Source organism: Engystomops pustulosus, chromosome 6 (assembly GCF_040894005.1).
Source record: "Engystomops pustulosus chromosome 6, aEngPut4.maternal, whole genome shotgun sequence".
Taxonomy (NCBI): domain Eukaryota; kingdom Metazoa; phylum Chordata; class Amphibia; order Anura; family Leptodactylidae; genus Engystomops; species Engystomops pustulosus.
Genome location: NC_092416.1, coordinates 167,256,321 through 167,281,647, shown reverse-complemented (window position 1 = coordinate 167,281,647; position 25,327 = coordinate 167,256,321). Strand labels below are relative to the sequence as shown.

The 25,327-nt window shown below is 45.7% G+C and overlaps 1 protein-coding gene across 1 annotated transcript; it reads left to right on the top strand.

Moving 5' to 3' along the window:
* The first annotated feature begins 5,012 nt into the window (after window positions 1–5,012).
* MRPL12 (mitochondrial ribosomal protein L12) lies at window positions 5,013–14,581 on the top strand. Its single transcript, XM_072112257.1, has 5 exons — window positions 5,013–5,216; window positions 9,857–10,034; window positions 13,668–13,751; window positions 13,843–13,980; window positions 14,149–14,581. The coding sequence occupies exons 1-5, from the start codon at window positions 5,161–5,163 to the stop codon at window positions 14,263–14,265; spliced, it is 573 nt and encodes a 190-aa protein (XP_071968358.1). The 5' UTR covers window positions 5,013–5,160; the 3' UTR covers window positions 14,266–14,581.
* The last annotated feature ends 10,746 nt before the right edge of the window (window positions 14,582–25,327 follow it).

The window sequence follows — 25,327 nt, the reverse complement described above, 5'->3', positions numbered from 1 at the left end:
CTGTTCTCACTGCATTACATGTACCCGCAAAGAGATTTCTGAAGGGAACCCGGCCAAGGGATTTCCAGTTTTGATGGAACTTTATGTACAGATATTTTACATATTTATTTTTTTACAAGTCTTTTTTCTTTGTAAGTGTGCCATTTCTTTATTCACTAAGAACAGTTCCACTTAGTGCATAAAGGAACACAGCAGTTAAAATCACAGATAATCCTCACTATGAGGTACTTACACTGGCGGTACATAGCACAAATTAGAATAACAATAGCTAGCACAACTCCTAGCTCTTGGACTATGGGTGCTACCCTACTACAGGGCAGTATATCCCATCCTCAGGACAAAAATGGGGAAGAGATCCCTGCTCCACTGTTTATCCTGCTTTATAAGAGGGTGCAGGTCTATTACAATCATCATATGTGATCTTTAAGTGAGCCGGATAAGTGGAGTCGGTTACTAAACCAAAATTTGAGGTGGATACGCCGGCTTTCAAATGGATAATGTTGTTTAGAACTATAGACTTTCACGCTCACTATTCTCTAAAGCTATGGATGTGAGACTACAAGTCCGATTCCCAAGAAAAAGGTTACTGGGAATAAAGGAGCAGCCATGAAGATTTCCAAAGAAAAGAGAAACGGCATCACCCAACTCGTTGATAGCCAAACTGCATTATGAGGCCATGCCAGCTGGAAGAATATGAAATGAAGTCCATACAGGCAGAATATTAACAATGTCGAAATGTCTATGGGGGAGAATTATCAAGTTGCCGAAGAGTAAGAATGTGCTTAGCCATGGCAACCAATTACAGCTCTGCTTTAAAATATTGATGAGCACTGGTAAAATGAAAGCTGAGCTGTGATTGGTTTGCCATAGGCAACTAAACACATTCTTACTCGTAGGCAGCTCGATAAATCTCCCCCTATGAATTTTAGGGTGATGGGGTTTATATGCGTTTTTGGTCCGTTTTTAAGCAGCCCGTCAAAAAACGCATGCGTTTTTGACAGGTTTGACCAATTATCTTAATTGAAACTGGGCAAAAATGCATGCGTTTTTTGACGGACTGCTTAAAAACAGGCCAAAAACGTGTTCAAATCGCCATGTGTGCCATCACCCTTAGTGCAACAAACTAGGCAAGACTTGTATGTTTAACTATTGTGAGATCCGTGGCAGCCACGCGAGCTGCATATTGAGTACATTACATAAGTCCAGAATGGTGGCCTGAATAAAGGTGGTGACCCTCAACATAAGAAGTGTCACCTTGAGTTTACCAAAAAGTTTAAAAAGTGGCCAGTAGAGATTGGAAACGGGTGATTTGGAGCGATGAGAAGAAAGTGAATAGACTGGGCTCTGATTGGTGCAAATGGGTTTGGAAGAATAAAAGATAAAGGGGGCCAATGGAACAAAAGATTTAAGAAAATAATAAGTTGGGTGGGGGAAGCCTGATCGTATGGGGTGGTTTCACAGCAAAAGGAGATGGATACTTAACAAGGATCGATGGTTAGTCTCAGGCTGCGTTCACACGTTCAGTTTTTCAGATGCAGTTTTTGAAGCCAAAAGCAGGTGTGGATTATAATGGATGAGAACATATCACGGAGAGAAGCTGCTCCTCCTCTTCTTTTTCTATCCACTCCTTGTTTTTAAATCGAAAACTGCATCTGAAAAACTAAATGTGGACGCACCCTGAGGGGTGCGTTCACGCGTTGCACTTTGGTTGCGTTTTCATTGCATTTTAAAACACATTACAACAGCTGAGGAGAGAGGATTTGCCTAATTACATTACAATTTACATGTGTTAACACTGTTAACAAAACGCATGCATTAACAATGTGTTAACGCATGCGTTTTGTAAACGCATACGTTAAGAGTAATGTAATTAGGCAAATCACCTAATCTCAGCTGTTGTAATGCGTTTTAAAACGCAACCAAAGCGCAACGTGTGAACGCGCCCTCAGTGTTGAGCTATATGTAAGTATCTTACAAACACTCAAGTGCTACGGATATGAAAAGGATAACGTAGAGTTCCAGCAGGACAACGAACCGAAGCAGACGACGTCATTGGTGAAGAAATTGGAGGTGTGTCATCAAATACTATCCTTTATTATGGCACTTAAAGGGATTTGCCCATGAAAGAAAATTCGCAAATTTCAATCCCCTAGTGATGTTTACACAATAAAGATTATTTGAACACCTTACTTTACAATTTGACTTAGGAGATAAACACCAATAAAACTATCACTCAGTGATGGTCAATGTAAGATTCCTGAGTGTGAGCGGGGACACAGGGACCCGGTGGGTGTGGCTGTGTCTGCGGTTTTTAAACGCAGACAAAGCGGTACGTGTGGCACCAGCCTCAGCAGACACTTCATGATTCCTCTGTGCTATGAGATGCTGTGTGCTGACAATGTGCTTAGATTATCAGGGTACAAGGTTTATATACACTTTCATTTATCTTCTGAACATTGTATTTGTATCTGACACATAGAAATAGAGGGATCATGAGATGCATATAACATTCTCAGCTCTTCTTAAAAATAGCCCCCTAATCGAAATAGATTTTCATAAACTGCCATTAGAGAGCATTGCCTCTATCCCTTCATTGTCCCTCTACATGCCTGTAAACTTAAGCAATGAGGTCCTAAAGCTGTATGCAAATGACCTGTGAAATGTCCAATGATTCATTAGCATATTCAAGCTGTCCAGCTTATTCATGAGTGGGAGGCACAGCCACACCCCCAGTGCATGACTAACAGCCTGTATAATGCAGTAATGGTTACTCCATGTGCTTGCTGGCGGCCACGCCCTCTGCTGCCTGTGTATGTATAGGAGAGATACAACAGCTCCAGGCAGCCATGTTATAGAAGAACATGTCAGGTACCTGTCTGGCTGATGTCTGTGTCTCTACATGTGTATTAGGAGGGTGCAGCATGTCAGCAGATGCAGCACAGACACTAGCAATGCTTTACTATACATTACACACAGACATGAGCAGGGGGAGGAGCAGGGAGGAGTAACACGGGTGACATCACTGCCTCTGACCATGTGACCAACCTCATTTACATAATAAAGAAAAGATGATTTTACAATGATTAATGTATGAAATAACTAGATAAAGGCTGGGATGGGATCCTTGTGAGCTGCTCCAACAGGTATTAGTGACAGGACTAGTGACAGAAACCTGATGACAGGTGTCCTTTAAACGAGCCGGCTCTTGTTCATGAATTACGGCCGATGGCTCACGTAACCCCGCCCCAACTGGCTCACTATGCCCCCTTTAACCCAATGCAATCGGGTTAAAAGTGGAGTGGTGTGTGGTGATTAACGGGGCTCCCTCTTAGGCCCCTTCCATACTAGCGTTGCATTTCACATCAGGGTGCAATGCGTGAAAAACTGACGTTTTTGGCTGCGTTTTTGTTCCATTTTTCCTTGGAGTCATTAGCGTTTTTGCGTTTTTCACGCGTGTGTTGTTCGCGTTTTTTTGCGTTTTTCACGCGCGTTTTTTAAGTCAATGGGACTTTTTCAAAGGGACCATGGTTCGGGAATAAAATGTTTTATTTAATTGAAAAAGAATGTCTTCTGATGTATGCAAACATCTGCAATCTATTCTTCACTGTTCCGCGCGTATATTATCTCCCGACAAGAATATATATTGTTCTTCACATGCTATTTTGTTCGCACCGTTCCGCGCGTATCTCCCGACAAGTAAGCAGATGTGCCGAACATCTAATCTATTCTTCACTGTGTTCTTCACTGTGTTTTTCACTTAAATGATCCTGTGTTCACTGTGTTCACTGTTTTTATTCTATTCTTCACTGTTCTTCACTGTGTTTCTTTAATTAAATGCTCGATCTCGAGCAGGGGAATTATTCATGTCACCTAGCAACCCATACATTTAAAACGCATTGCACTCGCAATGCTTGCGAGTGCAATGCATTTTTGATGCATCTCCATAGACTTGAATGGGGCGGGAAAAACGCGCGGGAAACGCAAAAGTAGAGCATGCTGCGATTTTGACGCGCGTCAAAACAAACGCAAGCACGCGCGTGCAAAACAACGCAAATGAGGAAAGACCCATTGGAAACAATGGGACAGAGTGCAATGCAAGTTCTGCGCGTCAAAAGCACGCGCAGAACTCGCGCGTGAAAAACGCTAGTGTGGAAGGGGCCTTATATATTTAGAGAGCTGTTCAGGAGCCCGAAGAGCCGGCTCTTCTTAAAAGTGGAGCCTAAAGAGCCAGATCACTAATTAGAGCCGTAATTCTCATCACTACTGGATAAAGATCTTATTTGTCTGTAGCTTTACTCTGCTCACAATGTAAGTGTTGCTTGCCGGCAGGAAGTCTCTGTGTGAGCTCATCCTGGAATGCAGGGGTGGGGGATGGAGGCAGAGAGCAGCTCACGGCAGCGTCAGAACAATATGGCTTCCCCGACCTTAAGGCCGGCGCCACACGTGGCGCTTTGTCTGCGCTTCCATAGAAACGCCGATGCGATGGGGCCGAGGCCCGCCCCGGTGGGCGCGGCTTTGCGTTTGCAAGCGCAGACAAAGCGCCACATGTGGCGCCGGCCTAAGGGTGAAGACACATGTGGCGTTTTTAGGCCATTTTTAGTAGAGCGTTTTCAGATCGGAAAAAAACGCATGCGGTTTGAATTAAGATAATTGGTCAAACCTGTCAAAAACGCATGCATTTTCCACTGAAAACGCAATTAAAAACGGCCCAAAAACGCCACGTGTGTCTTCACCCTAATAAGGCCGCATTTTGTCTATATTATGCAGAAGTAACATTGTATGTGGAATTTTCTGGAGTCTCTACCTCCCCCTAGGAGCCTTCTATAGATCAGGTTCTGTAGGCGCTGATGTACAGAACTGTGTAAAATAAAACTATAATAAAACCCCATGAATCTTAGGCCTGGAATTAACATCTATGTCCTATAGGGGATGTTACACCCGTTCGCCCAGCACGTGCTTCCTCCCGTCCCCTCTACTTCTGTACCAGACCTCAGAGCTGTGACGTCCAATGTTCACGACGCCGCGAGCAATAAAGTTTTGCGGTGAGCGGCCGCGCGGTGCATCCTGGGTAGGTCACAGTGTGGAGGACTCCATGTGTTACAGCCGGTGACAGCAGCGTGCAGCCGTGGTGTCCTCGTCGTCTGTCTCCCGCTTTTAGTCATGTTACCCGCCGCCCGCTGCTGCTGGAGACTGCGGAGCGCCTCCTCCCGGTGCAGGTAATGGCGGGGGCTGCTGTGTATAGTGCAGGGGATAGGAGGGGGGCTGCTGTGTATAGTGCAGGGGATAGTAGGGGGGCTGCTGTGTATAGGGTAGGGGATAGTAGGGGGGCTGCTGTGTATAGGGCAGGGGATAGTAGGGGGGCTGCTGTGTATAGTGCAGGGGATAGTAGGGGGGGCTGCTGTGTATAGTGCAGGGGATAGGAGGGGGGCTGCTGTGTATAGTGCAGGAGATAGTAGGGGGGCTGCTGTGTATAGTGCAGGAGATAGTAGGGGGGGGAAGCTGCTGTGTATAGTGCAGGGGATAGTAGGGGGGCTGCTGTGTATAGTGCAGGGGATAGTAGGGGGGCTGCTGTGTATAGTGCAGGGGATAGGAGGGGGGCTGCTGTGTATAGTGCAGGGGATAGGAGGGGGGCTGCTGTGTATAGTGCAGGGGATAGTAGGGGGGCTGCTGTGTATAGTGCAGGGGATAGTAGGGGGGCTGCTGTGTATAGTGCAGGGGATAGGAGGGGGGCTGGTGTATAGTGCAGGGGATAGGAGGGGGGCTGGTGTATAGTGCAGGGGATAGGAGGGGGGCTGCTGTGTATAGTGCAGGGGAGAGTAGGGGGGCTGCTGTGTATAGTGCAGGGGAGAGTAGGGGGGGGGGCTGCTGTGTATAGTGCAGGGGAGAGTAGGGGGGGGCTGCTGTGTATAGTGCAGGGGAGAGTAGGGGGGGGGCTGCTGTGTATAGTGCAGGGGATAGGAGGGGGGCTGCTGTGTATAGTGCAGGGGATTGTAGGGGCGCTGCTGTGTATAGTGCAGGGGATTGGAGGGGGGCTGCTGTGTATAGTGCAGGGGATAGTAAGGGGGGCTGCTGTGTATAGTGTAGGGGATAGTAAGGGGGGCTGCTGTGTATAGTGCAGGGGATAGGAGGGGGGCTGCTGTGTATAGTGCAGGGGATAGGAGGGGGGCTGCTGTGTATAGTGCAGGGGATAGGAGGGGGGCTGCTGTGTATAGTGCAGGGGATAGGAGGGGGGCTGCTGTGTATAGTGCAGGGGATAGTAAGGGGGGCTGCTGTGTATAGTGTAGGGGATAGTAAGGGGGGCTGCTGTGTATAGTGCAGGGGATAGTAAGGGGGGCTGCTGTGTATAGTGCAGGGGATAGGAGGGGGGCTACTGTGTATAGTGCAGGGGATAGGAGGGGCGCTGCTGTGTATAGTGCAGGGGATAGTAGGGGGGCTGCTGTGTATAGTGCAGGGGATTGTAGGGGCGCTGCTGTGTATAGTGCAGGGGATTGTAGGGGCGCTGCTGTGTATAGTGCAGGGGATAGTAGGGGGGCTGCTGTGTATAGTGCAGGGGATAGTAGGGGGGCTGCTGTGTATAGTGTAGGGCACAGTAGGGGGGGCTGCTGTGTATAGTGCAGTGGATAGTAGGGGGGCTGCTGTATATAGTGTGGGTGCAGGTCATAGTAGGGGGGCTGGTGTATATAGTGTGGGTGCAGGTCATAGTAGGGGGCTAGTGTATATAGTGTGGGTGCAGGTCATAGTAGGGGGGCTGGTGTATATAGTGTGGGTGCAGGTCATAGTAGGGGGGCTGGTGTGTATAGTGTGGGTGCAGGTCATAGGGGGCTACTGTGTATAGTGTGGGTGCAGGTCATAGGGGGCTACTGTGTATAGTGTGGGTGCAGGTCATAGGGGGCTACTGTGTATAGTGTGGGTGCAGGTCATAGGGGGGCTACTGTGTATAGTGTGGGTGCAGGTCATAGGGGGGCTACTGTGTATAGTGTGGGTGCAGGTCATAGGGGGGCTACTGTGTATAGTGTGGGTGCAGGTCATAGGGGGGCTACTGTGTATAGTGTGGGTGCAGGTCATAGGGGGGCTACTGTTTATAGTGTGGGTGCAGGTCATAGGGGGGCTACTGTGTATAGTGTGGGTGCAGGTCATAGGGGGGCTACTGTGTATAGTGTGGGTGCCGGTCATAGGGGGGCTACTGTGTATAGTGTGGGTGCCGGTCATAGGGGGGCTACTGTGTATAGTGTGGGTGCAGGTCATAGGGGGGCTACTGTGTATAGTGTGGGTGCAGGTCATGTGGGGGCCTGCTGTGTATAGTGTGGGTGCAGGTCATAGGGGGGCTACTGTGTGTAGTGTGGGTGCAGGTCATGTGGGGGCCTGCTGTGTGTAGTGTGGGTGCAGGTCATAGTGGGGGCCTGCTGTGTATAGTGGGTGCAGGTCATAGTGAGGGCCTGCTGTGTATAGTGGGTTGGCTGCTGTATACTGCAGGGCGCCTCCTGTTGCTGCAGGTAACAGAGTGGGTCCATCACAATATGGAGAATGAATGGGGTCAGGAGTACCACACCTGGGGCATCACACTCTGACAGGAAGAGGGGCAGAGGGATTCATGTGTCCTATGGCAGATTTGGAGAATCTTGGATTATGGTCACATGTGCATCACACTGCGGCTCCATTGTATAACACATCCAAGTCCTACCCGGCTCCAAAGAGGGCTCAGCCTTTGCTGCTGTGTGACATGGTTGTACTTAAGGGGATGTCCTGTATCAATATAATATGATGGGTAATTTCATAATTTCCCCCGGGTGATCCGGCGCTGCTGCTGCTGAGCCTCTTTGTTTAGAGGTTGGTAGTGCTATCCTGACAACTGCCATGCGTCATTTATAGCATCTTACTCGGGCAGTAGTGAGGATGATACTGGCAGAGTGAGTTGGGGGCGTGCCCTAATGTCATCTGACCAGGGTGAGATCATCTCAGGTCCTTTAGCCTCCTAACATTAGTAAACTGTGCACCATAAAATCACTGCATGTACATCTAATCCTTTCCATGGAGGCTACTGTGACTTCATGTGATCAGATATATGCATGTGTACAGTTTGTTAGGAAGCTAAAGAACCTGTGATGATGCCACCCTGGTCACATGCCATTACTGCTGCATGCTGAGAAAGCATGGGGGTAAGTTGCTGGTGTCACGCCAACCTTGACAGGCTATCTCTGGATACCAGGTAAAATTATAAAGTTGAATATATGGGGATGCAAGGTAACCCATTTTTAGCTAAAAGAAGGGTGTCAGTTAGTTACTAGGGCTCTATGGGAACTTGCCACTAGCTGTATTTGTGAAAATGTGATGAAGTTCCCTTTAAAGAGGACCTGTCACCTATAAACACGGCACTAGGAGCTGCTTACTAGTGCTAAAACAGACGCAGCAATGTTACACTGCTAGTGCTAGCAGACACTGCCGCGCTGGACACTAGAAACACCGGACCGTGATGGTCCATTGACCAGCGGTGACTGCCGTGCGTCATCCGGCAGTCACCCTCCATAATCCCGTCCCCTCATGAATACGGTGGACCGCCTCCAGCACAGTCCGGCGTTTCTAGTGTACAGCGAGGAAGGTATTTTACCGAATCTTATAACACTTATCCCTTATCCACAACCTTGGGGATGATCACTGGAGGTCCTATAACCAGATCCCCCTATGTGTGTGTGACCTCCGACACTACAGATTGGAGCGCTGACTTCTGGCATCTCCATCAGTCATATAGTGAATAGAGGTGATCCTTCCTCTGTGCAACACAGGAGACCTGGGGACCCTCATTTCTTCAGGTTTTTTGGATTTCCAGTGATGGGACATCCCAGTGATTACACGTTTCTCTCCTCCTCCTTGGGCCTCTTTCACACCCATGTACCCTCGCCGGAGGGTGGCACAGCCATACAGTATCGGTAACATACAACCGGGAAACAAAACGTTGGTGTGAAAGGGCCTTAGATGGGGAAATGTTCTGTTACTGGGGAAACTCCCTTTAAAATGTCACATTACCTGAGTGGATACAACTGGGGCAAATCCATCAGCTATAGGAAGTGCTGGGGCTGCAAATTTTTTTGCTTAAAGGGGATATTTTACTGGACATTAATTTAGATGTTTGAGAAGCACATTGCTCTATGATGGACAGAACAGAGGGACGTGCGTGTGTTACCAGGGACTCCTCGGTTGGGCTTGTCCTCTGTGGTGTCTGGAAAGTTCTATACAAGTCAGTAGAACCGAGAACAAGTTCTTCCTGTGTTTCATTGGGTTTATATGGGACTTCAGTCATGAATTAGAGGACAAGCAGATCCTGGATGTCCCATTGAAGTTTGATGAATTAATCCTACAATCTATTGGTTAAGACTAATTGAACAGAACAGGACAGCAGGGCTGCAATTAGAACTGATGGGACATCCTAGCAATTGTAGTGCAGTAAACTATTGTCATTGGCTGAGCGGCCGGGCCTCATAGCAGCCACAATGGGCGCTATGGCGTCATTTCTGCCAGTGCTATGGACTTCAAACGCAGCCGTATGTGTAACCATGGCTGCGTCCAAACGGGAATGACATGACACCCGAACCCCCACCCCCTGTTCTTCAGATTAGTCTTCTCTTGGGCAATGAGTCCATTATCTATTCTGCTGATGGCTGAGAAGTTATTGCAGCTCTGTCTTATAGATTTAAATGGAACTGAGCCCCAGCCTGTCATACGCGTTACCGGGCCCCACTGTGTACAGGCACTAGCCAAAAAGATGTTATGGTGGGACCCCAATTTTTGTTTGCCAAAATATGTGTAAACCATAGTGTAATATACTGTTATCCTCTTCAGTTTTCTGGTTCTTGTTGTGCAGGTTAGAGTTGTCCGCAGTGAGGTATCTACGCACGTCCAGCGCTCTTCACAATGAACCCCTGGCCAGCCCGCCTTTGGACAACGTGCCTAAAGTTTACCCTCCAAAAATACAACAACTGGTAGACCAAATAGCAAACCTCACTCTACTGGAAGTCTCCGATCTCAATGAACTGCTCAAGGTAAGTACATGCCTGCCCCAACATATCACTGCACTATGCACTATACAGAAAAGGGTTAAGTGACCTGTTATATAGCGGAATGGACTTGGCTGCTGCGTATGACGAGATCTTGTACATCACTACATGTAACCACTAGGGCCCTGTCTGTTCTCCGTGTAGTGGCTTAACTGGGTCATTGCAGCTTCTCTTATTAATATGTATAACCGCTGATCTGCAGTTACCTAGTCTGACCACTACACAGAGAATGGTGCTGTATTATTCTGGTATCCTCGGAGACCAGCTGATCTTATTAGAGGGGCTGTTCTAAGTTAGGGCACAGGATAGGGCATTGTAAAGGGATCTGATTACTAGGATGCCCCACGATCTGGACAAAGGGGATCCCGTTCTCACTAATTTTAAGAGCGATAGAACAGTCGTGTCCTGCCGCTCCATTTTCTGACTGCTGTGAGTGCAGAGATGGCTACTAGTCACATAAACGGATTAGAGTAGAAAAAAAAAACTACAGTCTGTCATGAGGACAAGGGATGAGGTAATAGATTATGATAAGATATCTAAAGTTTGTTGATCTATGTGGCCAACTTGATGCAGTTCTTATGACAATATGCACAGTGGCTGGGGGGTTAGCACTACAGTCTTGCAGCGCTGGGGACCTGGATTCAAGTCTCACCCAGGTCAACATCTGCAAAGAGTTTGTATGTTCTCTGTGTTTTAGCACGGGTTTCCTCCCACGCTCCAAAACATACTGGAAGGTTGATTAGATTGTGAGCCCTGTTGGGGACAGGGACTGATTTGGCAACTCTGTGCAGCGTGGTGTGTGCTACATAAAGCAGTTCCAAAGATATACATTTTTCCTTGATAAGATGCTTCTTATAAAGTGTCTTTCTTTGTTTATCAAATTCACAGACAAAATGACTAAAAAAGGTCAAATAAATTACACGAGTTTCGTCATTTTAACGACTTAAGTATTTTAATAAGAGGTAAAATTGGGCAAAAAACTTATCATATTTTGTAAAATCCCCCTCCAAGGTTCAGATGTAGACACAGCAGGTGTATGTGCTTCCAGCTGTTAGCTCTGTCTCCTATTCGTAGAAGAAGTCAGGTTGTACTGGAGATTGCAGAGCACCGCTCACCCCCGCCCCTCTCCATAGTGATGTTTGGCGCACAGCTCTGTATTCCGGGGAAAGATGGGACATGTCCTATCTTTCTCCCGGCTATGGAACGGTGCAGTGTCCCTTATATGGCTGTGTGAATGCAGTCAAGGGTGGACTTGATTTCTCACTGAACCATTTTGGCTTAGGAACACATTGATTGGTTTTCTTTTTCTGGCTCAGTGCTTTGTCACTGATCTCTTACTGGACCATTCTTTGCACTGGGTCTTTTCACACTTCAGTTTTTACCCACTGATGCAATGTGTTCAGTGAACAACCAAAAAAACAGGTTCTACAATGTCCACTGATCAGCGGGAAAAAACTGAAGTGTTAAAAAGCCCATTGAAAAGAATGGTTCAGTAAGACATTGATGAGAAATCACTGAAGCCTGGAAGAGGGCACCCATCTGTATATGTCTATAAGGCAAAACTGCTTCAGAGGGAAATCACTGATGGAAGGGATTTACTACCTGAAGTCTGGTAGGAGATGTGTAACAACAAAAGTGGCTTAATGTGTGTATATATAAGGTCAGTCTTCCTGCAGCTCCCTCCTCCTCCATGCTGCTAGGCTGCAGGTGGGTGCACTCTTCTAACTTCTTCTGAACCAAGGCCCCTTAAAAAAAAACAGTTTTGGTGTAGTTTTAAAGAGGATTGTGTTTTTAGGTGCCCTAGAACTGGAGATAACCACTGTAAAATAAAAATCGCATCTAGACTGCAACTTTAACAGTAAATATCCCGGTTCTATGACACTTGCAAACACAATCCTGATGCAATTTTAAAGAAGAGATAATTCCTTTTAGACTTACACCTTTCAAGAGCTATAGCTGTTTGATGGCGATTCACGTGCTATCTGTAGGGGGCATGTGCATTTCAACATATCAGGAAGAGGGTTAAACCAAAGGGGGTTCATGCATTTCAAAAAACAAAATATTGAAGATTTTTGGTAAATCCTCAAAATGTAGAGCTTTTTTTTTCCTGTCTGTGACTTGAAGGAACCATGTTGATCAGTGCAACTGGAGAACATCTATTGGTGCATCTAGTCCGCTACCTTCATGGTGGTTAAGGGTGCGTTTACATGTGGCGTTTGGATTGTGTTTGTAAACGCAATTCAAAAAGCCAGGAGCAGGGGTTGGCCCAATCACATCTGTGTTTCCAGTAAAATGCATACGATGGGCAGCAAGCATTGGCGTTTTGCATTGTGTACGTGAAAACCACTGGGTGCTGGTTACCAATCACATGCGTTACATTGGAAGTGCAGGTGCGTTCGGACCAAGCCCTGCCCTGGGTGTTTGCGTTGTATTTGTAAACTCGGTGCAGACATCACATGTGAACACACACTGAGAGGCTGTAGGATTAGGGGGTAAGATGTAGATTGGTATTGGTCCTACTAATGAGACCGTTCCCGATCAAGGGGCAGGGTTAATTCCATCTAAATGTAGTGACTGTCTCGTGGGCTCGCTGCTGCTTGATTTATTTACTCATTTGGTAATCGCTATGAGTTTTTAAGATTTGTCCATATGTTGCAGACACTTAAAAAAAAAATCTGCACGTTACACATTTGCCACTGATTTGCTGCCTAATTTCTTACAGTAACAATAGATAGGTCCTCCCAAGTAGTGCAGTACTAGAAATAACCTGTAGAGGTCACTGTGACTCAAGATTTCTGAGTCCCAACGATCAGACTGATTCCATTCACGTAGACTAAATATTTCTGTTTTTTTCTTTTTTGAACTTTGAAAATAAAATAAAGAAATGTGGGAAGCGTCTGATAACTTGCTGATCGGTAAAGGATCTGACTGCTGGGACCTTAACTGATCAGAAGAACAGGAGGACGCTTCTGCCCTTAGGCCATGTTCACATGCAGCATGTCAATTGTGCTTCGAAATAGAATAGAACAAACAGGATAAATAACTTTGTCTCGGACAACCCCTTTAAGACCTAAACACTTGTGATGGCGAAAGACCCAAGTGTTTTGGATCGGTTTTTCCAGATCATGAGTTTTTAGGTCTTGATGCCTCTGCAATGGTAAGAGGCTCCTCTTCGCTGTGTTGGAAAATGCTGCATGTGAATATGACCCAAAATGAATGGAGCGGCCTAGTTGCTCACAAGTCGTCATTCCATCATTCTTTATCCAGCACTTGGATATCACCTGCAGTCCCACAAAAAGTGAGCACCCAGCTTTCCATATATGGGTGGGCCACCTTACTAACGATCAGTCAGACCCCATGCAACCTTCATATAATAATATATAAGGATCTAGTCAAGGATTATGCTCTAGTCTCTACCAGAGCTGCACTGTGGATGGTTTTCATTACCCCCAGTACTGACTATTCGCACACTGCACCCCCTCTTCTATAGACAGTATTTCTATACAGAAATTTCTAGATCCTTTTACTGTCCTGCCCCTGTAACATCTGTTATATCTATTATAATCTATGATTACTGGCATACGTACAGCATTATAACCTTGTATCCATCTCCTCTAGAAAACACTGAACATCCAGGATGTGGCTATGATGCCAATGGGTGCGATGATGCCGGGTGCAGCCGGAGCCCCAGCGCCTGCGCAGGTAACAATATATTGATGAATAGATTAAGAATCGATGATTCATATGACGGGAAAAGATATAAATATTCTGAATATTCTCTGGGGGTTACTAGGCCGCAGAAGAAGAAGCCGCTCCGGCGAAGAAAGAGAAGACTCACTTTACTGTAAAACTGACGGAGGTGAACGCCGCGGATAAGGTCAAGCTCATCAAGGAGGTGAAGAACTGCGTGCAGGGCGTCAACCTAGTGCAGGTAAGTCCCCAGCCTGTGAAGTTATTGCACTAATGGGCTATGTAATCTATTGATGGGTCAGTACATTTCACACCCTGCTCTTGGGTTACATGTGAGCTGTAGATACTGATCACTTACCTGAACTATTTAGATCAAAGTTTCAGTATCGATTTCATTTTTTCGTAACAGGCCAAGAAGATGGTGGAGGCTCTTCCGCAGGAAATCCGAGCAAACGTGGCCAAAGAGGAAGCGGAGAAGATAAAGGCGGCTCTGGAGGCTGCGGGAGGGAAGGTTGTGCTGGAGTGAAGGACTTGGACTCTATAAGACAGTTACAATGGGTCATTATTTGGGGTTTACCTCCTCCGGACCCCTAACTCCAGAGACCCCCCTCCGACGTGGCCGGCCAAGGACATCAACAAAACGTGTCGTCTTGTGCCCGCCGCCTGAAATTAAGGGAGTGCTGCTGTAAGGTCTCCAATGAAGGGAACAGCACCACTGTATAGTCTGGTGGGGTCCACTCCCCTCCGTGTACATCGACCTGTAAAGCACTTCACTGCAAATCACTTGTCTCCTGGTCATTATCTAATCTTGTTTTATACATTAAACTCTTACCTTCAGGCTGCTCCCTTTTTCCATCCTTGCATTGCTGCTTTCATGTCTCCGCTACATCGATGCATCAAAGTTGGACTTGGTACCTTTCATGTGTCACCGTGACATGCTGGTTTTGTTCATTGGGGTATCTGGGTGCTGAGACCTTCACTGATTGTAGTTAGGTAAGGGGTGCAGGGAAGAAGAAAGTGATTTCCTAGAGTGTTGCTTTAAGCACAACACATATACAAAGTAGAATGATGAGACTTTGCCTTTAGGTATGAGATGAGATTTTGACAGCTATTCTAACAATGATGTATCTAGAGACCAGCAACATGAACTTCTATGGACTTTACCATTTCTCTGCCTGCTGGGAGGACAGTGTAATAATAACCCTTCTATATTCTCCTACAAGATGTTAAAGAATAGAGTTATAATTATGGGAGGTAGGTGTGACACTGCTCTATAACATGCTGCCAGCAGATGTGACATTATGTACAATCTGCTCAGTTCCCCCTGCTCTATAATATGCTGCCTGCTGATATTACACTACAGCTGGTCCCCTACTTAAGAACACCTGACTTACAGACGACCCCTAGTTACAAACAGACCTCTGTAAGTTGGTAATTTACTGTACTTTACTGTTTCAGGCTACGATGATCAGCTGTAACCGTTATCAAAAGGTGTCTGCAGTTATTTGTTCTGGTTGTTATCCTGGTTCTTATTACAATCCAACATATTTAAAATCCAATTGTCACAGAGACTGAAAAAAGTTTTGGCTGGGGTTACTATTATAATGTATACAGTTCCGACTTGCATGCAAATTCAACTTGAGAACAAATCTACAGAACCTATGTTGTAGATAACCCGAGGACTGCCTGTATATACAATCTGCTCAGCTCCTCCAGCTCTATAATATTCTACCTGACTATAGGACACTATGTACAATCTGCTCAGCTCCTCCTGCTCTATAACATGCTGCCTGCAGATAGGACACTGTGTACAATCTGCTCAGCTCCTCCTGCTCTATAACATGCTGCCTGCAGATAGGACACTATGTACAATCTGCTCAGCTCCTCCTGCTCTATAACATGCTGCCTGCAGATAGGACACTGTGTACAATCCGCTCAGCTCCTCCTGCTCTATAACATGCTGCCTGCAGATAGGACACTGTGTACAATCCGCTCAGCTCCTCCTGCGCTATATTTTGTACCCCTGAAACGCTGAGGTGAAGCAAAATCTCCCATCAAGTTTTTGTCATCTGCTTTGCTAATCACTCCTTATCTGAAAAAATGATTTTGTTTTGTCTTGGTAAACTGATGTTCAGAACAATAGATTTGGGAGAAGTAGTGTCGTATACTGCTGGTCACGCAAGCCACTTGCGGCCTTATTTTCATCTCGGGTAACATAAATAGTTGAACAAAATCCCAGATGTTCCTTCTTGTTCTGGATTAGGGTCTTGGTGTAATCCAGTGCAGGAGAGCAGTAATGAAGCTGCACACAGCGGTCCATGAACATCTGCCTCCAGTACAGGAGATTCTCCTGTGTGACTGCCCAGCAGCTGTGCAGTGCTCCCTATTACTTCCATCACCCACTCATGTATATAGGATGTGGAGCCGAGGTTTGTGTTCAGGCCATGGCTATGATTTGGCCCCCTTGGACAATGTTGGCTCCGCTCATCTTTAATCATTTATATAGGTACATAGTGAAAATTTGCAATTTTTACATTGAGAACCTGTATTGTTATATATTGAAAACAATAAGACAGCTCAGACTCCCTGTGACCTTACTGTAAAGCCTTAAAGGGGTTGTCTGGAGGCTAAAAAACATGGCTCCCCTCTTCCAAAAACCGTATCACATCTGACCACGGTTAGTACACAGTGTTTCAACTCGGCTCCATCTCTATATCGCTATGGTACAATAACCATGGTCAGGTGTGGTGCTGTTTTTGGAAGAAAGCAGCCATGTTTTTGAACCTCCGGACAACCCCTTTAAAAGGGACACAGTCACTATATCTTACCCCATTAACGGAAATCTACCATCAAAATCCATCATGATAAACCGGGGACAATTACTCCCAGATGCAGGCGCCGTGACTGTGGTAATGTTGTTATATTTGTGGCTTTACAGACTGTTACACTGTCTCACTGCACAGGTGCCGAGGGAGCAGGAGGGAAGCCCTCAGGTTCATTAACATAATTTTAACAGATGATTTAAGGAGGAAGGAGGCCATGGATAACAAATATAAGTAGGTTACCACAGGCATGGTGTCTGGATCTATGTAAGTGTCCCTTGTTTATCAGGATGGATTTTAGTGGTAGTGTCTGAAATAGAAGTAATTCTAGAAAAAACTATGTCAAATCTCATCGTTTAGCTATAAAATCTCTTCTCTAAAGCCAAGTGAAAATGAGCCGAGAAGAGTCATATTTTGCCTGAGATGAGTCACTTTTAGAGGCTGCACGGCGACTGTCATTTTAGATGCCACTATTTCATTTCTATAGTACTAGAAACAGTCTGCTGGTGTCATACTAAAGCTAAGGATTTCTTTCAGATCACATCAGGCTTGTGGTACTGTGAGCTTCAGAACCGGAGATGCAGGCAGATTTCTTTCTGAAATCCACAACATGTGCAGATTTGTTATTTCTGCAATTTCTCTGAGCATCGCACAATCTGACCTTGGAGTAAATTTTCGGCAGCGTCCAGTGCTGGGAAGATTCTAAAATGTTTTCAATTTGTGAATAATCTTTCTCGCTGTAGAATGAGGGACTTAAAATTGTTTGGCTTTGGTGTCATAACTGTTCCCAGCTTAGTGGCCAACAACAATTACTTCTCCGAGACTTATTCAAAGTTCTGTCTGTACCACATTTATAAAGGGTTGTAGGTAGTTTTCATGGCACTTGTACAACTACTATGACACAGGGGCGTGGCCCAGCTTCAATAAGGTTGTGCGCCAAAAATAATGCTAACCCAACAGATTAAGGTGCAAAATACGACTAGACTGTGTAAAACTATGACAGATTTATCATCCACCATCAGACTCGTATATACTCGAGTATAAGCCGAGACATACTAATTTTGCCACAAACTGTGAAAACCTATTGACTCAAGGTTGGAAATGCATTGGTCACAGCCAGGACAGTATATAGCTAGTCACCCCCCCCCCCTAATATATAGCCACCCAGCCCCCTGCCCCTATAGTCAGCCATCAGTCCCCCCCTGCCCTTGTAGTTAGCCTGCCCATTTTTTGTGCTGATATAAAGCTGGCTTATACTCAAGTATATACGGTAAATATTGTGCAGTATAAGACTGTCTTACCTTATAATATGTTTCATAAATCTGCCCAAATATTGTCTTTCAGTCTTGGTCATGTGTTAACACACTCCTTAGTGCTCCAAACAAGAAAGCCTGCAAGGCTTCTGGTTTTTAAAGAGGTGGTCACACATGAGTTAAAATCAGAATCCATCATGATAAACCAGGGACACTTACTCATAGATCCAGGCACCGTGACTGGGGTAATCTTCTTATATTTGTTATCCATGGCCTCCTTCCTTCTAAAATCAACTTTTAAAATTATGCTTATGAACCAGAAGAGCTCTCAGGATTTTACTAGAGCTCCTCCATGCTGCAGCTTCCAAGGCTGTTACACTGTGCAGGGTCAATTCTTCCTCCCACCATGTACTGAAATTATCTCTGCTGCAGTAAGATTAAAACAAGGGAGAGGGAGGTAGTGGGGAGGGAGAAGGGTGAGAGAAGCTCCTTAAATAGTGTAATAGTCTGTCAAGCTACAGCACAAAGTGTCCATCCCCCCCCCCCCCCCGAAGCCCATTAGGCTCATCCATTGCAGTGATAGTTTGGAGTCCATATGAGACTCCGGGCTTGTCATGAGACATTGGGCACATTTACAGCGATTCTGTTGGGTTTCCCGACTATTTCTGTGCTGCGCTGAATCGCACAGGGGATTGTGTCGCAGGCGATCGGATTGTGGCGCATCAGCGCCGGCTTTCATGCGGCACAAACCGGGGGGCGTGGCCGTCAGACAATGAGCGCGGGATTTAAAATTCAAATTGTGTCACAAGATCAGCACTCACATACACCGGGAAGAAGATGGTGAATTCCAGCGGACCTGAGCGGGGAATTGACACATTCAAGAAATTGGGCGCACACTGTAAGTGAATCGCGGCAGCTCTGAATCCTCTTTGGACATTCCGGATCGGTGGTGTCAACGGGACGGGTAAGTAAATGTGCCCCGTGGTCTGCAGTTGGCCGACTGTTATAGATCAGTATGAACATGTTTTAAAAAATGTTGATAAAAACCTAAAAGTTAAATCCCCCCCCCCCCTTCCTTAGAACTGATATAAAAGTAAACAAATAAAATCATAAACATATCCCCTAGTCTTAAAATACCAGATTTATCAAAGTATAATAACGATAATTCCCTGTGTTTCACCCTGTAACGGAAAAAGGCGACAAAATGTCCAAACAGCCATTTCACAGCACATTAAAATGTGAATAAAAAGAGGCAGTTCTCAAAATGGGAACAATGAAAATGTCCGATCGCTATCTAAAAAAAACAAACAACTTTGCATAACGCCGTTTGAAAAAGTTATTAGCGTAGAAAAAATTTTTTGGACCAAAGGACTATTTTTTTATGTATTTTTAATACTACCTATTTGGGGCCACATTTATCACTTGTTTTTTCTGTTGTTTTTGCGCCTTTTCGTTTAGGCGCACCGTTTTTGCGCCATTTTTGCGATTAAACGTCAAATTAGCCGCGCAGCTAAAATAACCACCTTTCCCTCATCTATCGTTCAATTCCAGATGTTTTGCTGCGCCTAATGATATTCATCACGTGCGACTTTTGCATTTAGGCGCAAAAACGGGTGCAAAAACACTCCAGCCCGAAGGTGGCGTTATCTGAGAAGAAAGCACTGAGCCCCTTTGCAGAAGAGCTCATTTCTAGCAGCAGAGCTCAGCCAGACACTAGTACAGATAATAGATACATTAGATACATTACAGACAGGAGCTGCAGACTCTATTTACAGTTCATCACCTTCTATTTACAAAATATTCTGCAAACTCCTGAGCTCACAGCAAGAGCAAGAGAAGTTTGCACAAGTTTGCAGAAGCTTGCAGATACTACAAACAAGTGTCCCCCATGTAATTCTGCACAGTGTCTGAGGAGGATACTGTGCAGAATTACAGGGGTGCAGCAGGAGACCAGCACTGGGGGATCCCCTCGAGGAGAAGCCCCTGCTGAGGAGGTCACTGGGTGCTGGTTGTCACACACCTGGGTGCTGCTGAGGAGATCACTGGGTGCTGGGTGTCACACACCTGGGTGCTGCTGTGAGTGTTATCTCCATTCTGGGCTGTGGGAGAAGCAGAGAGGAGCTTGTAGCAGGATCACATGTAAGTGCCTGAATCTAACATTGCGCCTAAACTGTGTTAAAGTAAAGTGATTAATAAGAGGCAGAAAATATACTTATCACAGATGGTTGTAGCTTGTGATAATTCTGGCAAAACAGTGCGCCAGAATTTAGGCGCAACTACTACACTTAGGCGCACAAAAAAGTGATAAATGTGGCCCATAATTTTCTTAATTTTTTTAATGCTACCTATTTAAATTTGGTATTTCCGTGATTGTACTGACCCAAAGAATAAAGGGGAGGTGTCAATTGAAAACTGTAGACATAGAATATGGCGCAAATGCATTTTTTCTTTTCACCACATGTGGAATTTTATTCCAGCTTCTCAGTACACAAAATTGAATATTAAATACTGACATTAGGAAGTACAATTTGTTACACAAAGAAAACAAGCCCCCATACAGCTACGTACACAGGTGCGGGAGTGGAAAGAAGAAAAAAAAAGGCCTCTGTATATTCTCTATATTACCAAAATTGCTTACAGGGTTAATATATTGTATTGGTCTAAGTTCACAGTCGGTCATAAACACATTGCTGGGAGTCACGGATAAAAGGTGAAAACCCTCCGGAGACGCATAATTTACACTTTCCTCGGATAAACCAGTTTTTCTAGGAGGGAAATGTACCCTGTAAATAAAATGACAGCAAAACCTGTGACATCCAAGTAAACTAGAAGGCCACTTGTCCTCACGTATGAGACAGTCTGCCTGCAGGCTACAGGGTGTCAGGACTGTCTGTAAACAGCTCCATATTAATCTACCGTCAAAATCCATCATGATAAAACAGGGACAGACACTCATCTTCTTATATATGTTGTCCATGATCACCTTCCTTCTAAAGTAAAGTTTTAAAATTTTGCTAATTAAGGGCTCTGGGGGGTGTTACCAGAGCTCCTCCGTGTTGCAGCTTCATAGGCGTTTCACTGTGACGGAGCATTTCCCCCTCCCAAATGGGTGCTGAAACTTCATCTGATTACGCCGGGAAGTGCTGAGGGTTAGAAAGTATAGCATCCTTTGAATCTACAGTACGGAGGGGCTCCGGTAACAACCCAGGGAATTAATATCATTTTCAAAGTTGATTTTAGAAGGAAGGTGGACATGGATAACAAATATAAGAAGATTAGTGCAGTCATGGTGCCTGGATCTATGAGTAAGTTTTTATCATGCTTGATTTTGAAGGTATATTCCCTCTCAAAGCAAAGTGATGCCAATATTTTCTTAGGCCCCATTCACACGACCCCATTCCAACTCTGAGTTTATATGGGAAACCCTTAGAAGTCTAGGGGTCATTGCTATTTTGTTCCTCAGTTCCTGTGATTTCCTAGATAGACTATTCTATCAGATCCCATATAGATCCTTTGGCCATAGGCCACATATCGGATTAGCCACAGATGTTCTGCAGAGATTCAGACCATGGTTGGTCCTCGCTGCAGCTTCCAGCTATGATGTGTAAGTGGTGGGGGACTAGCAATCTACCTGCTATCTCCTATGTAGTTACAATCCCTTAGGATAGAAGAACTTTCAGTCTTGTACTGGTGTCATCTGGGATATTTCCACAGGCAACAATGGCGCTGTGACATCTGAATAGTTGGATGGTATTTCAGCGCTGCCCACTACTACCCTCCAAGGGCACAATCACAATGTTATGTCCAGGAAAGCAGAGGAGGACTCACAGTTTTTATCTTCTGAGAACCTCCAGCTCCTTCCACATATATGTGCAAATGATAAGACCAAAACATGTGATATCTACAGTAATTTGGTCACTTCTAGTAATTTTGGCCTATCACAATGTATCCTGAGGTGATTACAGCCTTAGGCTATATTCACACTGCCTAAGGCTGCAATATACGTCCCCCATAGACGGCAATGGGCGCACGGTGCCGTACGCTGTGCCCCATATTTCTCTATGAAGAGGGGCAGGGGTGACCGGCGCTCACCACCTCCTCTCCCCAGTGAAGACGTGTGCCCGCCATACTACATAGGGCTCATTCACACGGCCATGAGAAGTTCTCCTCATCCCTTCCCTCTCCATAGAAAGTGGAGTAGCCATAGGACATGTCCTATACTTTGCATGGCCTCTGTCCGGCTCGGTCGCGGTGCGATGAGAAACTGTGTGCTCACTGCACCGTGACTGGATGCCATAGATATGGCTGTAAATTGTGCAGACATATCACAGGCCCCCATAAGTTGGTGTGCAATGGGGTCTGAAAGGGGTTTTCTGTCTGATATTACTAAAGATCCTCACAGGAAAAGCTTTTGTGTAAAAAGAGAAAGAAATCCCCAGACTTTCCTGTCAAGAGGCCTCCCAGATATACACATGCACCCGCACCACCATCCTAGAAGCGTGAGGCCCTCAGACCAGTGATCAGACAAGAATCTAGACTGCTAATAACATTTGTGAACCCAATAATTTGGGGTCATAGATGCTTTGTTTTACATCTAGGCAAGTTCAGCATGACTCAGCAAGTGGAGCTGTGACTGGGAGTCTACATGAGGACCTTCTTTCCTGAACTAAACAAACCAGCCTTATTACTTGTGTCAGGGCGCATTCACACGTCGCGTTGTGTTTTTGACACATTCCACTTGCTTCAGCCTTGATTACATGCTAGGGTTGCATTGCGTTTCCACCGCATCTGCTAAAACGCAATGTAACCTTAGCATATAATCAAGGCTGATGGCAGTGGAATGCGTCAAAAACGCAACGCAAAACGCGACACATTGTGTGAATGCGCCCTCAGACATCTTATAGAGCATAGGTTTCGTCCACCTGACCATTCACTAGCTGTACGAGCCATAGGTGTGCATTGTGCACAATACGGAACGGTGAGTACCCACCTGCGTCACTTTAGAGTGGTATCGCCAGAAAAAAGTTTTTTTGCCATGCGTACAGCCTTGCAGCTGGCCCTCTATGGGCCCGGCCTGGGCGTTGCATATGTTCATGTGAAAGAAGCCTTAGGGCACATTCACATGGCCGTCTGCGGGGACGTACATGCGGCCGCAAATTTGCAGCCGCATGTACATCCCCATAGACGGCAATAGCGGCGCGGCGCAGATACGGTGCCACATGTGTGCCACCGATCTGGCCCGCACACCACAAAAAGATAGAGCATGCTCTATCTTTTGGCGTGTGTGCGGCCGTGCGGCCATTCTCTATGGAGGGAGGAGGGGCCACCTCCTCCTCTCCAGCACAAGGCGGTATGCTCACACGGCGGGCATACTGTGTGTGAATGTACCCTTAGGGTGATGTTACACATGGCGTTTTGAACCCGTTTTTGGTCCGTTTTTAAGCAGTGCATTAAAAAACGCATGCGTTTTTAGACATCCTCTAGATGTCGCTGCTTGCGCCGAGGTCCGCTGGAGTTCACCTTCTATTTCTTGGTGCAGGTAAGTGCGTGTCAAGTGACACTTTTTTTTTAAATACCACGATTTTTCCAAATGCGTCGGGTTTTCCGACGGCCACGCCCCCGATTTCCGTAGTATGCATGCCAGTGCCGAAGCGCCACAATCCGATCGCGTGTGCCAAAAAACCGGGGCAATTCGGTGCAAATTGGAAAAATTCGGGAATCCGGACGAAAAAAAGCGATTCAGGCCCTTAGTAAATTACCCCCAGTGAGTTTTGAAAAGCAATACAACAGTGGAGGAGAGAAGATTTGCCTAATTGCAATGCTGTTTACAAAACGGAATGTTAACGCAATAAAATCTAGAAGAACACCAATAGCCACATAAAAGTCTAGTGTTTTCTGCTGTGTCTGAATAATTCCTGAGCAGATTCTGCCATCCATATGGGGCATCAAGTTTTTTTTTGGACTTGACAAGTCATCACATTGCAACAAAGAACAATACAGCCAATCCTGAAATGGCTGATAACAGGGAGCAAAAGATGAAATACACAAAATGAATGTCATAGCAATTGAGATGAATGGAATTCCCTGACCCCTTGCAGGAGTACTGAAACGTCTACAGCTAACAAACACTAATGAGACGCACCGGATGACAAAAATAACACACAAGGGAGGGACGAGGAGGCACATGACACAGCGACCATCTTATAAGACCTTATCCTGCGACCTTGAACAGAGCGCGTTATATATACAGCACCTTCTCTATACGTGATGCTGAGATCCTGGGAGCAGTGTACAGTACTAGAGATCAGAGGACTCCGGGACACAAAGAAAACGCAGGCGCGAAAATCGATAAAAACAAGAAAAATGTTTATTTTAATAAAATTGAAACACAGTATATGTAGCAAGGGTAAACCTTCTAGAGCCCAAGTGCCCAAAATACAACCAAAACCCACTTATTTATCACAAAGTGCAAACATAGCAGTAACTTATAGCTAACTGCTCCGCCACATCTTTCCATCGTATTGGCGTCCTGAGGATGCTAATACAGTTGAAAGGAGAAATTTGGATTATTATTGTAGCTTCCCTTAAGGGTCCCCCAGAACAGGAAAAATTGCAGGCCCTGAAGCAGGAGCTCCAATGATAATCCAATACCTACTCATTCCTAGGCGCAAAGTGTGCCACATACTGGGCTACCTGGGACAGCAAGTGGGGCCCTGGTGTCCTGTCAGGCAAACTTTGTGCCCCCTGGGTGCCCCCAGTGAAGGCTCCGGGTGCCACCTCTGGCACCTGTGCCATAAGTTCACCACCACTGCTATAGGGGCTCAGCTTCATACACATCCCGTACAGGCCGTACGTACAGCCTGCTGTAAAATAACATCTATAGGTAACACTACGATTGTTTACCACCCAGGACATTATGTTCTGTAACCCCCAGGTCATGCACGTACATAGTAAACAAGTACAATTACATGTAGGCCAGAGGTAGTCACTTGTAGAACAAGTCCCAGATCAGATGGAAGAAAACAAGCAGGGTGTGCTGGTACTTGTAGTTCTCCCATCACTAACAGACCTATGAAATACAAGTTCGACTACAGAAACATCTACAGAAAATCTGCTGTGTGTGAACAGACCAATAACATGACATGGGCTTGCACTGTGCCGTATGGTATATTCATCCATGCCATACACACCAGGGGGTATTATATAATGTGGAGGGGTCTGTATCACTGGGTATAGGTATTAAAACAATTAGGGGAAACTAATGTGTGTACAGGTAGGGGGCATAATAGAAGGATGGAAAGTCTACCATCAAAATCCATCCTGATAAACCAGGGACATTACTCATAGATCCAGGCACCGGGACTGCGGTAATCTTCTTATATTTGTTATCCATGGTCTCCTTTCTCCTAAAATCATTATGCTAATGAGGCAGAGGGGTTCCCTGGGTTTTTACCAAATGTCGCTTGGTGCTGTAACACTGTCTCAACCTCAGCACTTCTCCCTCTCTCTGCCT

What these genes read in the sequence shown, in the direction of transcription:
- MRPL12 (XM_072112257.1), top strand. Translation starts at nt 5,161, where the DNA reads ATGTTACCCGCCGCCCGCTGCTGCTGGAGACTGCGGAGCGCCTCCTCC. An exon ending in ATCTCAATGAACTGCTCAAG is followed by an intron (nt 10,035 to 13,667) that starts GTAAGTACATGC and finishes CATCTCCTCTAG; the next exon opens with AAAACACTGAACATCCAGGA. An exon ending in GAGCCCCAGCGCCTGCGCAG is followed by an intron (nt 13,752 to 13,842) that starts GTAACAATATAT and finishes GGGGGTTACTAG; the next exon opens with GCCGCAGAAGAAGAAGCCGC.